The 18,834-nt window shown below is 36.9% G+C and overlaps 1 protein-coding gene and 1 long non-coding RNA gene across 2 annotated transcripts; both read right to left on the bottom strand.

The window, feature by feature from the left end:
- Positions 1–4,089: 4,089 nt before the first annotated feature.
- Positions 4,090–7,779, bottom strand: LOC137722472 (phenylalanine ammonia-lyase 1-like). Its single transcript, XM_068461481.2, has 2 exons — positions 6,950–7,779; positions 4,090–6,147 (listed from the first exon to the last, which is right to left on the bottom strand). The coding sequence occupies exons 1-2, from the start codon at positions 7,357–7,359 to the stop codon at positions 4,398–4,400; spliced, it is 2,160 nt and encodes a 719-aa protein (XP_068317582.1). The 5' UTR covers positions 7,360–7,779; the 3' UTR covers positions 4,090–4,397.
- A 9,222-nt stretch (positions 7,780–17,001) lies between these two features.
- Positions 17,002–18,601, bottom strand: LOC148697486 (uncharacterized). Its single transcript, XR_015961242.1, has 3 exons — positions 17,920–18,601; positions 17,743–17,838; positions 17,002–17,389 (listed from the first exon to the last, which is right to left on the bottom strand). It is a non-coding gene; the product is annotated as an uncharacterized LOC148697486 (long non-coding RNA).
- Between the last annotated feature and the right edge of the window lie 233 nt (positions 18,602–18,834).

The raw sequence follows: 18,834 nt of genomic DNA on the forward strand, positions 1-18,834 counted from the left end.
AAAGAATATTATTCAGATTTAACAAACTTTCCCTCTCTACTTTCTCTCTCTCAGTTTTTCCTTAGCTCCTAAGGTTTTACGCTGTTATCAGATTTTAGCAATCATCGAGATTTTGACGGACCTTTTTATTCTCTGTGTTCGATCTTGTCACCTGTTCTTTTTCATGTTGAAATTTGATATTTTTATTGTTTATGAATCCAAATAAGGGAATTGATCTTCAACAGAACGTTCCTACTAAACATGATTAATCAACACAAACCAAACCTGTGGGAATTGATGTCAGTGGAACCCATACCTTCCAACCATGCATTGAATTGAACACCTTGGGGCCTCTTGAGTATAGGGAGTTTTACCTGAAAGTCTGTGAAAGATATGGTCGCCTGCACTTGCATGGACGACTGTTAGTTGGACATCAATGTATTTGTTTCTTCTCGTTACACTGCAGGGAAATCGAACCTTTAACTTAACCTAAATTTTAATCCGTTTTCTCATCCGCTCTCACCACTTCTGCTAACCTTTAACTTACCATGATTACACACGTATGAAAAAAAAAAACTATCAAACGTCGTTGCGTGCTTGAAAAGTTGTTGACTAAAACTTGGAAAGTTGGTTGTTTAACAATTGCCGAAAGCGAAACTCGGAACGTTGGCCTTATAGAATGCTAATTCACGTAATTTAATCCCTAATTACTACTTTATATATACAACAGTACAAGTACTTGCTCGGTTGAGTTGATGGAGTCTAATTACTTCTAATAATATAATGCTGGCTCGAATCATGAGGTGCAAGTCAATGCACGATTTATACGCATGAAATCACTAAAGGTATATATAATTCATTCATTCATTTTGGTACTTGGGATCGATTGTGCAACAAAAACGTGAGCAAATTGCTAACCTAATAAGCGAATAGACCAAGTTATGATGTCTAATGACCTATTATTTCATATGTTTTGGAGATATTTTCTTCGGTAGAAGAAGATTACAGCGTATCACAGTGCTATACTCACACAGGGATATAACCATGGGATAGCCACGTCTTTCTTCTCGGTACCACTACTGCATAGGACAATTCCCTTACAATTGAGGCCATGAGGTGTCGCATCTCACGTACATCAGTTTAATTTACGTACCCTTGTGCCACATGCTCCAATTGTCTATGAATTTCAACACGTTCACAATATATTTGTTGAGAGTATTATCCCAATTGGAAAACGAAAGCTACACTTAAGAGTTTAATTAATCTCAAGACTTTTAACTATTACTAATTGATTTTGAGTTGAATATTCTAATTCTAACGATATATTCTAAACTAGTATTATACGATGTCATAATTTATGATGGGCAAAATGCATGTAGCAAATGAATCGATTGCTCAAGCTCAAAAAGCAAAAAGACATAAGAAAAGAAGAAGGTTGATTGAAAATAACACAAGAAGCACAATGGTTGGACATACACAGAACAAGGTCCGGATAGATAATGGGCAGAATTTTCACCTCAAAGTATAAGTGGTAAAGTTGGAGAAGCCACATTTGAGTGTTAATTAATGTGAAAGCAAATTTTGTTGGGAGTATGTGATAATTAAACTGCTCTCTTGAGGTCTTCATTTTGAAAGCTTGTGAGGTCCTTTTTTATATGAACCCTTAAATTAATCTTATGACAGATTAAGTTATCAACTTAAATCATTCCTGTTACGCCGGAACACAATAATGAGTGTAGATTTTGTTTGTGCCGCATTTGGGGAATATGTGGTCTCGCCTACAAGCAATAATTATGTGGTCTTGTCTTCCAGCTGTGACTTTATGTGGTCTCATTCTCCTGGAATGACGTTGTGTGGTGTCGCTCATCTGCGAAGATCGGTGTGTGCACTAGTATTGGTTTGTTGCATCTATCATTCTTGTGACAAATTTGTATATTGGTGCACCTTGCTTATGGTAGCCATGTAGGGGTTTTTTATTAATCGCTTGTTTGTGCAAATTCACTAAGTGTATTGGTCACTAGAGCAATGTACCTAATTGACACCCTTGTATTTGTTTGTTATGACCAATAATTGACACCCTAGCACCATGGTTGTGGTCTCAACCTAGCACCATCCTAACCACTGTTCTAAAAATCCTTGCCTAGGTGCTAAGCGGTTGACCACCGCCTCGAATAATCTCTAGGCATTTGAAGATTAAGAGAGGGTGCCTAGACCTGTTTAGGTGCCCGCCTAACCCATCCAAACTTACCCAAACATCCGCCTAGGTTGTGACTCTCACTTACACAGAAAATATATAACTTTCATTTTGCATTTTATTTTTTGCAATAAATTGTAAGAAACTTGTTGAATACTTAGAAAATATATAATTTTCATTTTTCATTTTATGTTCTCATACTTTATAATCTATATTTCATTCTATTTTGCAATTTATGTATCTCAATGAAACTATGTTATTTTTTTTTTATAAGTATAAACAGACACTTATTTATACGATATATATTTACTTAAATCCACTTAGTCAGCCTAAGCCTCGCTTAGCCGCCTAAGAACTAGGTCTTAGCCCGCCACCCGACTAGCGCCTAGCATCTTTTAAAATCTTCATTCTAGCACAACATATCTAGCACTTAACTAGCACTAAGCCTAGCATTTAGCCTAGCACTTTTGAGATGGCATATCGTGTGCTAAAGAGTTGTCTCCCCTTAACCACTGAGGTCTTGGTCCGTCGTTCTTCCTATGGGCCTTGGTCTTCTCTCCTTTCCTTAGGCCTTTGTCGGGCCTCCTCTTGGGCCTACATCGTTTCTAGGGACCAAAAAGGATTCACGTTAACAGATGGGATGAAATTGGATGTGTAAAGTTATTAAGATTTTCTGCAATTGGATTTGCTGCGTTTAGATATTTGATGAGGAGATTAGGTTTTGCATGGAAGGGATTAGACATGACATGAAACCTTCTTAAAATCTCTTCTTTTTTTTTTTCGTTTTTGTTTTATCAATTAGTATTCTATTTTCGTGTAACAAAGATTATCTAAGTTGATAGCTTAATTTATTGTAAGATTAATTTGATGGCTTATATAAAATGACCTTACAGGTTCTCAAAATGAAAACCTTAGGAGAGCAGCTCTAATGTTTTGAGAACCTTAGGAGAGCAGCTCTAATGTTTTGAGAACCTTAGGAGTGCAGCTCTGATGTGGTTATTCTGTTTTATCAAATAATTAACTGTGAATGGTTCCATAATTTCAGCTCACAAGAAATTATTGATTGTAAATGTGGAAACTAATCTGGGATGGACAAGTCTTTTTCTTTTTTTTTGGTCGGAGAAAGTGTATTTCATTAAATAGTCCAAAAGGACACCCCAAAAAAAAAAGAGTAAAAAAGACCGAAAAATAAGGGGTTTCCAACAACCCTAACTGGAATTAGGACTGACAGCTAAAAGAGAAGGTTATGTTGTTTGTCATTAGGGCGAGAGAAAAGAAAGGGAGTGCAGAGAAAAGGAAGAGATCGCTTGTTACCAGCCCTTTATTTGTTTGTTTAGGCGTGGGTGAGGCCTGAAAATAGAGGGTGGGCCTTGGTTGAATGTTGTAGAAGTGAGGATGTTATTGTGACAATATAATAAGTCATATGCTGTCATACGTTTTAATTTTTCATATAATGTTTAATTGACTTATGATACTGCCACATTGGCACTCCCTTGCATAGAAGTTCTTGTGATTTCTCTAGTGCTAAACGATGTGCACTTTATTCACCATTTTCAGTCCACCCTTGTCGCAAACACTAAACAAGTAAACTATCTTTTAAAACTTTCGTTTTAGCAATTTCTTCCACCAATTTCCAATTTTCTTACCCTTATATTTGACCTGTAATTGAAATGTATTGCATATCCTTTTCTCTTCATCTGTCTTATCAAATGATTATTCACACAGTGAGAGAGATAAATAGAGAGAATGAGTAATGCAACATTCTCTTTCTGTAGGCTTAAAGGGTTAAAGGGTTAGAAGGTCTGGTAATTTTTATCTACTTTTTCTTCTAAATTTCTCATTGAACTCAATTTCCAAACGCGAATTTTGTTATCAACACACAGATTACAACATGAAGTCACAAAAGAAAATCAAGATTTGCCAAATTAAAACTTCGGAAAATTTATTGCCTCGTATCACAGATACTAATGTAACAGAGAGAGAGAGTGAGAGATTCGACATTTGCTGAAAAAATTCCCCCGCCTAATTGAACACTATTTTTACTAATTAACCAAGAAGTAGTAATAACTAAGAAAGAACGTAAAAAAGCAAAAACGGATGGTTTTACATTTTATTACGTAAAAATATGTATAGTCACACAGGCTAATTAACCAGCAATGCAATCAAACTTATGGACACAGATGAAGTTGAATGTGAAGGAATGCAGCATTCAAACCGTGACCTGCTAACAGATAGGCAGAGGTGCGCCGTTCCAACCCTCGAGGCAACCCAGAATTGGGTCGATAATCTTACCCTGGCAGATGGCTTGGAACACCTTGTCACACTCCTCGCCCGGTGACCTGACCTTCTCCCCGGTTAGGTACTCTCCCCCCAACTCCTCCCTCACAAACTTGTACAAGGGATAAGACCTGCATTCGGCAATCCTGTTTGGGACTGCAGCATTTCCGCTCTCAATTGCACTCCTCGCACTCTCAACCTCTTTAGGCAAAAGCGCTTTCAGCTCTTCCTCGAAAGCTCCAATCTTTTGGAAGATCGAAGTGCTTGCATTCTTCTCACTCTCGCCATTTGTCAAAGCATGTTCAACCAGCACTTCCCTTAGTTTTTGCATCAATGGGTAAGTGGCACTGCAGGGGTCGTCAATGTAGGCAAAAACATACTCCCTATCGACAACTTTAAGCAGATCCTTCTCACAGAACCTTGACGGGTGAAGCTCTCCATTAACCCCAGTTGTTAAAGTCCTCTTTGCTACTTGGCTCACCGTGTTCTTCACAGTGTTCCTCAAGTTCTCCTCCAAATGCCTCAAATCGATGGACTGACAAAGTGCAACCAAAAATGTGGAAGACATGAGCTTCAAGATATCAACAGCTTCAGCTGTTTTCCTTGAAGAGATCAACCCCAAAGAATTAACATCTTGGTTGTGCTGCTCAGCACTCTGGACATGGTTAGTTACCGGATTTGCGAGAAACTGCAGCTCGGAACAATAAGATGCCATGGCGATTTCAGCCCCCTTGAAACCGTAATCCAAGCTAGGATTCCTGCCTCCTGACAGATTTGAAGGCAAACCATTGTTGTAAAAGTCATTGACAAGCTCAGAAAATTGTGCAAACATGAGCTTGCCAATGGATGCAATCGCCAAGCGAGTGTTGTCCATGGAAACCCCAATTGGGGTCCCCTGGAAGTTGCCTCCATGTAAGGCCTTGTTCCTCGAAACATCGATCAAAGGGTTGTCATTAACCGAGTTGATCTCCCTCTCAATGGATTTGGTGGAGAAACGAATCACTTCAATTTGAGGTCCCAGCCACTGAGGTGATGTTCGGAGAGCGTAGCGATCCTGCTTTGGCTTCTGCAGGGGATCCTGCTCATGCAACTTCTTAGCAGCTTTGACATAAGAGCTGCCATCCAAAATATGTTCCATAATTGCAGCTGCCTCAATCTGTCCAGGGTGGTGCTTCAACTTGTGCGTCAAGTGATCAGTAAACTCCGGTTTCCCCTGCATCACTTCAGCGAAAATCGCTGATAAAATCTCCGCTAGCAATGCCAAAATGTTGGTCTCGAAAAGAACCGTGGAGGCCAAGCCAGAACCAACAGCAGTGCCGTTCACAAGAGCTAACCCTTCTTTAGGCTGCAACTCAAAAAACCCGCAATTGATCCCTACTAGCTCAAAAGCTTCTGAGGCATTGAGGGTCTGCCCATTTGGTCCGACTGCTTTGGAATTAGGCCTGCCGGTGAGTAATCCAGCAATGTAGGATAGCGGGACAAGATCTCCGGAGGCGGTAATAGTACCGCGTAGGGGCAAGCATGGAGTAACGTTGTTGTTCAGGAACTTGGTGATGGCTTCCAAGATTTCGAATCTTATGCCGGAGTAGCCTTGGAGGAGTGTGTTGATTCGGACCAACATGGCTGCTCTTGTTGCTTGGTGTGGCAGTGTGTGGCCTGATTCTGTAGCACTTCCAAACACTCCAGCGTTCAAGAATCTGAACAAAGAAAATTAAGCCACAATTAGAAGCCATAATTTGATGAATAATCCAAAATTAAGGGCTTAAAAACAAGGGTGCTACTTCACCAACAATCAACTACAGTATAGTTAGAGATCGGAAAGTCCCAATTGATTGTCACAACACGTATTGATGTAATTGGTGCAAAATTATCAGTTTAATTAACTTTTAAGAATATATTTTTAGAGGAATTGTTACAACATGTATCGGTGTACATTCTGATGAAAACAGATCTTTTACTTGCAAAATATTGTTTTTACATCATGCTTTGACAGTAAAGTTTATTAATCAAATACCTTTTTACTAGATTTGAATATGTGGATTTATAGTTAGAGATGGAAAATTCCCAATTGATTGTGCTTATCAAATTCTCTAAACTTTGAACTGCAACAACTCATGACAAACTATATTAATTGGTCACGAAATAATCTGTCACACTTAGCTGGTTTCCCAAGTCAACCCGTTATGACTCGGGTTAACTCGACCAATTCAACTAGGTCTCCACTCACTTCACGTGCCAGTAATTAACTAAGCAATGCTTTCCTGTACCCTCACCAACAACCCTCCTAACTCGTTCACTATACACCGAGTCAACTCGGCCGAGGCAAAATTATAGGTACTTGCAAGGCAAGTGATGGTAATAAAAAAGGAATGATGGGAAGTGACTGCCCGACTCTGGAAATACCTAATCCACCGTTTTTGGTATAATATCTGTTTCATATTAGTTAATATATTAATAAAATATCGACAATGCAAATTGATGCTCGGCAGTTTAGCTTACCTAATTAGCTCCTTTTGAAGGGCAGCTCCTTTGTTTGTTCTCCGGTGGGAGGTTGCACCAAACCCGGTGGTGACACCGTAGCTGTCAGTCCCTTTGCCCATGCTATCCATGACCCAATCACTGCTGGCCTTGACCCCAGCCCTGGCCGACTCAGACAGCTCAACCTTGACCCCGGTGTCATGAGTGGCTATGGCTGCAACTTGGGAAATGGTGAGACTCTCTCCGCCGAGCTTCACCACCGGTTTTCTGTACTCCGCCACCATACGCTTTACTTCATCCAAGTGGCTACCTTTAAGTGAATCAGCCACTAGACCCCAGTTCAATGGGTCCTTTTTAATGCACAGCGGGGACTCCGACACTCCGTTCTGGTGGCCGTTTTGACCATTTTGCGTGATGGTTTTCGCCTCCATGTTAATTACGAGAAACCGAAAACTCAAAAACTAAGCCGAGGGAAGTAGAAGTGAGGAAAGTGTTTGAAGAATGTGGTGAAGAGATAAAAAGTCGGTGGTGTACCAGTGGTGGAGTGTTGGTTTTTGAGGAGTGGAGGGAGGGAGGAGGAGGTTTAAATAGAGAGGAAGGGGTAAGTGGAAGGAAAGGATGGCTTTTTGAAACGACTCATATTTGGGAAGTGGCTTGGTAGGTGAGCATAAGGGTGGCAGAGAGCCACACGCGGGTTGGTTGAAAATTCAATGCAGCTGTGCGATGATGGCATGATCCAACGGTGGAGAGGTTCTTGCGACGTTACTACTGAGGTGGACGATTGGACGACCGTATGCTTTGTTGGTTGCCTTGGATTTCTGGGGTAGGAGGAGACGACACCATATGAAAGTGTTTGGTGGGGATTGTTGTGAGTGTGAGAAAGGAAAAAAATATATATATAAAATGAATATGTATGGTCAACTTGTATGTGTATGGAATAAGTAGGTATGACCACGGATCAGTTAGGGACGGAAATACTATATACATCTTTATAACCATGAAAATTAATCATCGGGTATTATTCATAACCTTACCCACCGGGTAATGGATTCTCCATCGGTTAACGGTTATATCCATCTTCATCAATACAAAAAATATATTCGTCCAATTGACACATGATAATTTAGGAAATATTAATTTTGTCACTATATATAATTGATGATAAAATGATTTAGTGAATAGATCTTGTAAAGCATAAAAATTAAAGCTAAACATTGATAATGTTGGCTAATCTTTGATATCTCCTATAAGTACCATTGAATTATCATATATTTTGATTCATATAAAAAATTTCGAATTTTCCCACAAAATGCAACTCACACAATGCAATTTTTATATTTTCAAGGTAATGGATTCGGTGAATAATGAATATAAATATATATATATATATATACTATTTAATATTTTAATATTACATAATTATATTATATTATTCGGTTCGGATTCAAGGACGGATGCGAATTGGAGACCCTTATAACCATATCCAAAACCATACTGAATAATATTCACGGTTCACGGTTTTTCCCCATACCCAAAATATACCCAAATTTTCATACCCAAATCCAATCCATTCGAATGGTTATCCGCGGTTATCAGATCTAACGGTTAGAATTGTCATCCTTAAAAATAAGGAGGGGCACTTATATCTAACGAGAGAAATATACGTAACTGTGTATGGTTATCTATAATGGTGAGGGCAACCACATAAATGGTGACATGGATGAACATTTGTTGATGTCAATTTGGAGTACAAAGAAAACCATTGCGCTCTTCGGAATAGGATTCTTTCATCTCTATTTTCGTACACTTCTTTCCTTTTCTAATTGAATGGTTACAATTAAAACACTTCAACATTTTATATTTATTTTTTTTTATTTTTTATTTTATAAAAGACTACAAGACAAAAAGCAAAGTGGTTGCTTATATTATTACCGAGTGAAATTTCCATTTGGCTATGTACTTCTTTCGATTAACAAGTTATATTGTTCTATGTTTTTACTTGAATTAGTTTTGAGGGTTCCTTCATTTAATGTTATTTAAATGCGATCAATAACATTTTTTTATTTATATATTAAATGAGGTAGCTCCCACCGCTTATTTATGACAGATTAATTCTCTTTTCCACGAAGTCTTACTATCACATGTGTACTTTTGGCCGTCAAGAAACAGTACGCGAAAGCATAATTTTTTTGGCAAAAAGATAGATTACAAAATCGAATTGAGAGATTTACATCTTCCATAAGAATATTTATGACAGATTAATTATCTTCTCCATGAATTCTTGGTATCACATGAGTACATTTGACCTTCAGGTGAAACAGCATGCCGAAGCATAATTAATTATTGATCCCAAAACATACATCCGTAAGACTTTAAACTCGAATTAAAAGTTTCAAAAGCTTTGCTCGTTTTTCACTAGACCAAACCTCTAGGTTTACAGTCCATTCCATTATTCATAAGCAATTAAAGACAACCTAAACATTTGACCGTTTTGCATGCACATGCACACTTGCTAGCATGTAGCCGAAAAAAAAGAAACAAGCTTATGGCATGTGTTAACTACTAAAATGATTGTTTATAACTTCTCGACATTTTTAAGAAAAAATAAGCTTATTAATTCATTTGGTTCGTTAGTTAAAGACTTCAAGTCCTCTAACTAGATAAATAAAGACTTACCTTTTTTATTTATGTGAAGAAAAAAAATTGTGGACAAATGAAAATATATCCAAACCGATGGTCTATGATATTGCTCTGTAAGGTCATCTTCAACTGAGGGCTGGCCAGAGGGTTCGTTTTAGCTCTCTGGTCCTCTAAGATATTAATATTTTAATGAACAGTACAATGCCATATTTGCCTCCATCTCCAACCACAGGCCAAAGGGTCATAGGGCCAAACATAATTTATTATTTATATTTAATGTCGTTTCATGTTACTTAATTTAATTTATTGTTGTATAATGGCTTAGGAAGTTAGAGGAAAAAAAACAAAATTTAAAAAAAAAATATATGAAACAAATTTTGTAAAACAAAAGTTATAGGAAGTTATAGAAAAAAATAGAAGTTACAGGAAAAAAAATTTGTAAATAAATAAAACTGTAAAAAATAAATAAATAAATATTGGCTAGTTGAAGACAAGTAGCCGTTGCATTTGAAAATTTGGCCTAGCATTCCTGTTGAATATAACCGACAAGAATATACGTATTCCTGTCAGTTATATCTGACAGGAATGCTCACATTTCTGGCCAGCCCGAGGCTAGCTGGCTACCTGGATTGGACCAGCCCTTTGGCCCTTTCAGATTTCATGGGGCCCATAAGCCCTTTGGCCTAACCCTTGGTTGGAGACAGTTTTCGGACGTTTTTCAACCTTCTGACTCTCTGGACCCTTTGGTTGGAGATGGCCTAAGTCTTTGTATTTAGTGGGCAAGGTCGTTGAAACTTGAAACAGTACCACAGCGTTGGGATCATCTATGCCATTTTGGTGCATATCATTTTGACCTTTAGTTTTAAAAATTTTGCCTACAAAATTAGTTTCCTTAACATTATCGTTCTGCTATTCATCAAGTCAAGTCAAAGGGAGTGCCATGACTCGTGGTGAGTACTTCAACGCCAGAGACAGAGAGATTATTGGTTCCCTTTGTTTCCTAAACAATACATAATTTGGTACAATTACACTAGATGAAATTTACACACTATGTATAAATCTAAGAAAATATAAATAATGTGTGTCAATTAGCATTTACCTCAATCCTTCTAAGACCATCTCCAATCATTGGGCTAAAAACCAAATTTTTTAGTCCAAAAATAATTTTTTTGCTCCAACCCTTCAGGCCTAAAATTTTAGCCCAAGATTATAAAAGAATGAATTTAGGCTATTTTTTTTTCTTAAATTAATTTTTTTTTAAATAAATATGTAGACTACCGTAAATTAATTTTATGAACATTTTAATCTAAAAATATTTAAATTCCGATAAATATTGAAAAATCACTAAATTTTCCACAAAACAAGCCTTCAACTTTCAGCAATCTTTCAACACTGGGCTAACTTTCAATTCACCAACCGTTTAACACTAAATTTTCAATTCACCAACCGTTCAACACCAAACTTTCAACTTTCACCAACCATTCAACACCGAACTTTCAAGGTTCACAAACCGTTCAACTTTCATCAATCATCCTCTATATAAACATATGTCCAATATTAGTTGATCACATAACCTTTCAACCTTCAATGATCCTTTATATTCACCAATCTTTCAAATTTCAAAGAATTTTTGTTTCCTAAAAATCATCAATGGGTGATAAAAGAAGACGTAGCATGGCAATGCAGATGGCACAATACCAAGCAAGGATTGAGATTGAGGATGCAGAATTGTTCCACGCCAAAGATGAACTTGTAAACTCTTTTATGCAATTTGAGCACCATGGCGAATCTAGTCATCGTGGTTCTGTTACGGGGCGTTCATTTGTGCAGCGTGATAGAGAAGATTGTCATGATCGAATGATAAAAGATTATTTCATCGAGTGTCCAAGATTTCCTGCTCATGATTTTCGGAGGCGATTTCGAATGAGGAGAAAGCTTTTTGAAAGCATCTTGAACGCATTTGTCAATCATGACCACTACTTTGCAAGGAAGATAGATGTCGCAAGCCGATAAGGTCTATCACCTCATCAGAAGCTCACATCTGCTTTTCGCATGCTAGCTAATGGGTGCTCTGCAGACTCAACTGACAAATATTGCTGACCTATGGAGAGTACTGCTATTGAGAACCTGAAGCGTTTCTGTAAGGCAATTGAAGCCATATATGGAGCCACATACCTCCGCAAGCCGAATCGTGAATGCTTGAAGAAACCACATAAACTTAATACAACCGATAATTCATAAACCACATAATTAATAAACTTAATACGAACGACAATTAATAAACTTAATTAATAAAGCACATAATTCATACACTACATAAACTTAATAATCATATCCACCATCTTCACTTGGTGATGGACTTCGTACAAGACTTGGGATATAGGGTTCAGAGGATTCATCATCTTGAAACATACTCCTTGAGGCAAAAAATTGCAAAATTTCCTTTTGCTTACCACGGAAGAACTTCTTCCCCTCTAGAGTGTATTTGCTAAGGTCCTCCATCATGAAATTAATTTCAAACATATATTGCTCCCTATCCGAGATTTCCTTCATTTGCAAACACATTCAGGCCATTTCTTCTTGGCGAGCGCTATGAGTTTCGTTCAATTTTGCAATGCCGGTAGCAAAGTGTCCACTTATCGAATCTCTTTGCTTCCTCTTGCTTATCTTTTCTTGGGGGCCTTGCAAAAGAAGGAGATGGGGTCATGTCATCGACACATTCGTCTCTGGCATTTGTCTGTGCGGCTTCATGTTGAAATAATCTTCCCCATTATTAGTCCTCATCGGTTCCCCATCTCGGACAATCCTTGAGGATGTCCTAAGCATGATGCAACTTAAAAACTTGATTTTTTGGTGCTACTCTTGTCTTGTAAATTTCCATTGCTTTGTCACCCTATGCAAAAAATCATAAAAATAGGGATGTGCTATCCACACACCCCTTGTTAATTTCTGTCCATTGATCTTCTTCAATTCATCTGATCCAACGGCCGAAAATTAGAAGGGTGTATGAGAAGTAATATGGGATGTGTGGATATCACACCCCTAAAAATAATTAGTTGCAACATAATATTATGTACATGACAAATAAAATATCAAGAACAAAACTCACAATTTCTATGGCGCTCCTTCCACTAGCCATGATAACCACGGCTCTCTCCAAGCTTCCCTTCCATAAAGTGCATGCTTTGTTGATAGTCTTCCACCGATCATAAACACCACCATCGTCCTGCCCGCCGCCATTGCAGTTTTCCTGAAACTTTGCAATGATTTTATCCTACAAAACCTTATTATTTTGATTTGTGCCAACTGCACCATCTTCACTAACAGAAACCCATGCCAAGCATAAAGCAACATCTTCCTCACAGGTCCGATTACGACCTATAATATGCTTCCTTGCCATGTTGAACAATTTAGAAATGGTAGAAAGATAAATTGGAAGAATTGTAGGAGAAAATTGAGTTTTGTGTGGATGTTTGAACAAATACATAGGTATTTATAGAGTTTTTGGGTAAATTTTGAGTTAAATAAAAAAAATTTTAATTATTTTAGCCGTTAGATTTAAATTTGGGCCATAAGATTTTTTTTTTTTTTTAACCCTTAGATTTGATTATATTCGATCTCAGCAATTGGATTCAATGTATTTTAAAATAACATATTCTAAAAAAATGAAATTTGAACCTAGACCGTTAGTTGATCCAACGGTCCTTAAAGCCCAGCCCTTGGATGTGAATTATAGCCATTGGGAATAATTGGGTGGCCGACACATGACCTGACAGCGAGGCCTACCTTGTCAGGAAACCCTTGCAAGCCCACCACATGGGGAGTTTTGGCGTGTGGGCGAGCCAAGACTGGCCCAAGTGCCAGCGAGTCCACTCGCATGGGGAGGGGGGAATTTGGCGGGGTATTTGGCCCAACTTTAGCATTTGGCTTTTAGCCCAATGGTTTAGCTTAGGTTGGGTGGTGTTTTTTTTTTTTTGGGGGGGGGTGTGGAATAAATGGGTAAATTTGACTTTTAGCCCATTATTGGAGATGGTCTAACAAGTAACAATTGGGTAAAATATGACATTTCTATTATAATTGTTAACATAGGATGGAATTTTGTATGACTTTAAAGTGGTTATTCTTTTATAGAGTATTACTTTATAACGGTTTTATTGTACTTGCATCCTTCCATGTAGGTATGTATATATCCCAACTTTTTGTAAATAACGTATCTTCACCGTGTATATGTTAACTATCCAATTTCTTAATCATTATTTTAAAGATCACCCCTACAAAAAGTCAGTCGAATTAGAGATCGTTTATGCATCCAAATGTATGGAACAAATCAATAGTGTGAGTACCAAGTAACATATTCATGGTAAACTGTCCATTTACTTAGTACAACTAGATAACTAAATGAACTTTGATTCGAATAGGTTTTTCTAAGGGACAATATATCTTCAAATGAAGATTAAGAAATTAAACTATTTCAGGTATGAAATTTACATGGTGAAGATACGTTATTCGTAAGGAGTAAGATATGTTCATTCCCCCATGAAATTGCATGTATTATTCTATTTAATTTTAGTATAATAAAAGTAAGACGTATCATATCGGTATTTTAATATACTTAGTACTACGGTCTAGTGATATTCTTCTACACTAGTAAGTGAGAGGTTTTAGGTTTGATTCTTGCCAAAGGCGAATTTGAACCACATTATTACTAGCTTATTGTAAAGCTTAGTCCATCCCTTCCGTCTTAGTACAGATAATATCGTTTGTTCAAAAAAAAAAAAAAAAAAAAAAAACTTCTCGATATTTTTAAGAAAAAATAAGCTTATTAATTAATTTGGTCCGTTAGTTAAAGACTTTAAGTCCTCTAACTAGATAAATAAAGACTTACCTTTCTTATTTATGTGAATAAAAAATAATTGAAAGGGCTTCAAAACTTTACGTTTAACAAAAAATTATCTAATAACTTTATTTAATGATAAGGACAAAAAACACATAAAATACGAACATGTGTGCTCAGCACGCGTTAAGTTTCATAAACAATGTTGACCGTTAAGTTTCATAAACAGTGTAATACCGTTAAGTATCATAAACAGTGTAGTACCGTTAGGTTTCATACATAATGTAGTAGTTTCATAAACAATATAGTACTGTTAAATTTCATAAACAGTGTAGTACCGTTAAGTTTCTTAAATAATGTAGAAAGTTTCATAAACAGTGTAGTACCGTTAAATTTTATAAACAGTGAGGTTCTGTTAAGTTTCATAAACAATATGTGTGAGGATCCACGGGTACCACGTGTCAGTTTTTCTTTTAATTTTTTTAATATTAAAATTTCGGTTTTTTTGCCATTTTTATTAAAGTTTAAGAGTTTTTCATTACAATTTAAGTTTTTTTCATTAAATAAAATTATAACATAATTTTTTGTTAAAATAAACTTAACTCAAGTCCTTAAAGTTCCCAATTGTGGACACATAAAAATATTTCTGAACCGATGGTTTCATGAAATTGCTTCGTGAGTCTTTGTACATATAGTGGGCAAAGGTGGTCGATACAATACCACAGCGTTCGGATCATCTGTGCCATTTCGGTGCATATCATTATATTCCTCAGTCAAAGGGACTGCCATGACTCGAGGGGAGTCTAGAAGGTCTCCTACTACAATGTGGATGCACCAACTGGGAACCAACTGGGGAGATGATCAAGTTTGACTTCGACGCCAGAGAAAGAGAGATTATTGGTTCCCTCTATTTCCTTAACATTACATAATTTGGTATAATTACACTAGATGAAATTCACACACTGTATGTATAAATTTAAGAAAATATAAAGAATGTGTATCAATTAGCATACCATACATTTATCTCAATCCTTGTAACAAGTAACAACGATAACATTGTAAAAATACATTTGAGTAACATAAGACGTTTGGAAACTATTACAATTGTTAACATAGGACATATGACACTTGGATCAGAGGTAACAACTCAATGATTGGAGTAAGTGGCAAATTTAAGAATTTCTTTTCTGTAAGTGGACAAAGTAAGCTTGTAAGTTATTTTTATTCAAAATTTTGATATGGTGTTATTGATGAAGTTGCCTTGTTGGTGAGCATGTTTTAGCGATGATGGCGCCAGAGAAATTGATGAAGAAAGTTGGGACGGAGAAATTTGTGTGAAGTGGATAATTGGGTTTGATGAAGAAGAGAAGCAAACAATCGTTATTGATTTCAGCACAATCCTATATAAAAACATAAGGTTGTTGTCAATTTTTTTAAGAATAATGCTTGGAGGCTAAGGACCAAAAGAAATGGCTTGGGGTCGCCCTTTCTTCTTCATCGCGCTTGAGCAGCAGATGTTTGTTGTAGAAACAAAACGAAAAAGGAAAGCACTTTAACGACAAGCTTCTGGTACTGTTCACTTTAACGAAAAACCACATTTTTACACTAAAATGTCAATCATGGTACTATTCATTTTACCCTTTATTTTGTTTTTATCGTTAAAACTCAAAGTTTTCAAGCTATTTCCATTAGTTTTCCTAAAAGGAAAGCATATATGCATGTGAAACAAAAAGACGAAACGTGGTGAATTTGTGTTTAAGTTCCACCAAGTTTTTTTTTCTAAACAACTTCTTTGGTAGTGCGAGCTGAAGCTGATCTAGTTAATTAATTAAGACCACCAAAAGATAAACAAACACAAAGTTAACTTCACCTACTGCTATTTAATTTGTACATATAAAGAATGATAGTGTTATCCACAAACCTATTTGTACTTCACACACACTTTTTTTAATTTTTGGTTGTCGAATTAGATGGATTGAAGAAGATCAATGACAAAAAATTGACAAGAATGTGTGGAAAGTAAAATGGGTGTGTGAATATCCTATAAAGAATATTGATGGGGTAATTAGTTAATATATCAACTTACTTTGGGAGTTTACAACATTTTAGTTATTATTGTTGGTTTTATACAGCAATATATTTTTACATTAAGTGAGTAAGGGATAAGTTAGTTGCGAACTTACTATTCCTAATTTTCGAACCTCATACTTTTTACTTTCAAGAAATATCAATAGACCATACTACTAAATGACTCATTCTTTTAAAATTGAAAAACTTGTGTGATAAGTGTTTTCAGCATTCAATTGTTTAGTACTAATTTTTTATTTAAATGAAACCAATTACCTAACAAGTTTTTCAATTAAAAAAGTAAAAAGAAAAAATTGAAAAAAAAAATGGTTATTAAGTGGTCTCTCGACTAAACATTAGGTTAAATAGAACCTTTAAGGGAATGAATTCACTTTTTTTTTTAAATGACCCATTTAAAAAAAAAAAATTGTTATGGAGGCCACACCACATTTACGACTAATCATTAATCACTTTATATATTCGGCGAGCATTCCATCTGTCATAGTGACCCTGGCCAACCAAACATGCGATATAGCTTTGGTCGTATCTCTTGAAGTACTTCCGAGTGGACGCCGTTTCAAACAGCGCGCGGGCCTCTGCCAGCTCTGATGCATTATCGTCTATGGCCTGCTTGAATGCGTCAATATGCATCTCCTCCCTTAAGTTTGCTTCCTGCTGGGTCTCGTTCAGTTTTTGTTGAAGGGTTGCTCTGTCGACATCCCATGAACTTCACTTTGCCACAAGTGTATGCTCCGTGTTGTCATTGGCCCTCAATGATTGTGCAAATTCTCCTCAAGACGAGTCGTCTGCGCTGCTAAGTAAATGATCCTCCTTTCTTCACAAAGCAACCGCTATAGACCATCACGCTTGAATATAAGTTTCTCAAAATTTGTGTTCCTTTCTTGCAATTGTCTCTCCAACTAAGGGCTGGTTTGGTATTGTTGTGCTTTGAAAAAAAGCTGCTTCTACTGTGCTGTGAGAATAAGCAGTTGTGAAATAAAGCAGCAAAGTGTTTGGTAAACTTTTTTGTAAAAGTGCTTTTGAAAAAAAAAAAAAAAAAGCAGTATTATAGTGTTTGGTAAACTTTTATGTAAAACAGATGTGAAAAAAAGCCAGTTTTTCAAAGCTGGGTTTTGCAGCTTCTTGTTTTTGGCTTTTTTTCACCCAAAACTGTGAAAAAAAACTGAAGCTGAATGTTTACCAAACACAAAAACAGCTCCCAGCTTTTTTTTATACCAGTTTTTTTTAGAATCACCTTAGTACCAAATCAGGCCTAAATTTGACGGCCTAGGTCAACCTTGCAAGTCACTTCTACCATAAGGATCTTGTTCGTTTGGCTCTAGAGCGCAGCCTCTGTCAAGGCTAATGCCTAGGGAGAAACATCCAAGACAAGTCAAGTATAGGAGCTAATGGAGGAATAAAGGATTAAAAGAAAATAAAGAAAACTTACCGCATAAGGAATCGGGTAGCAATTCCTCACCACATGGCCAAATTTGGAGATCACCTCCTCAAAGTTAATCTGGAAAATAGCTGAACAGAGTAAAGCCTAAGCATGTTTTGTGTTGTGAAGACCACAAACATTTGAAGGAAGCAACTCAAGTTCGAAGATAGGTATTATTATTGGGGGTAGATCTCTGCACCTACAAAATTTGATGCTCCGGCAGAAAACGGGCAAGGCTTGATTTGTGGCCATCTCTGCATCGGAACTGGGGGCAGAAGGATGACCACAAGTTGTTCCTTGATCAAGAACATCGACAAGATCATTTAAAGGTTGTTGTTAATGTTGTTGTTGCTATTGTTATTGTTGTTACTGCTATTGTTCCAAGTTCGTGAATGGAAAATCTTGGTCGCCAAGGGCATTAACAAAGCCTTTGCCCTTGGACAAATCATGCACTTCTCATTCTCTAACTTCTAGCACATGTCGCTGCCTGGCTTCAACTAACTCTAGCTCAAACGAAGTGGTGTCACAAATCTCCAGCAAGGTATCACTAGGAGGAACACTGGACCTCCCCCACATATTGGTTTTCTTTCTAGAAGATTTACTTTCGTCGGACTTCTTCACGACACTCTTGGAATGTTTTTTCTTCTTCTTCTTCTTCTTAACATTAAGGGTTTCCGGAGCTCTAATTAGATCTTTCCCATCTTTGGCATCCACCGCATTGACCTATACAAAGTTTTTTATGGGATGATTAGAGCATAGATCGGTAATGGCATCTCACACATGCTCTTTGGTTCTTTCTGGTGCTATAAGCCACCTCCAATTCTGATGTTCAAGGGGAATGAATATGAAAGCCCTATCAATTAATTGAGGGTGACACTGACTGATGCTCACAACATCATTATTGCATTTGAGACTGGTGGAAGG

Source organism: Pyrus communis, chromosome 4 (genome assembly GCF_041283825.1).
Source record: "Pyrus communis isolate YQ-2024b chromosome 4, ASM4128382v1, whole genome shotgun sequence".
In the NCBI taxonomy this organism is placed as follows: domain Eukaryota; kingdom Viridiplantae; phylum Streptophyta; class Magnoliopsida; order Rosales; family Rosaceae; genus Pyrus; species Pyrus communis.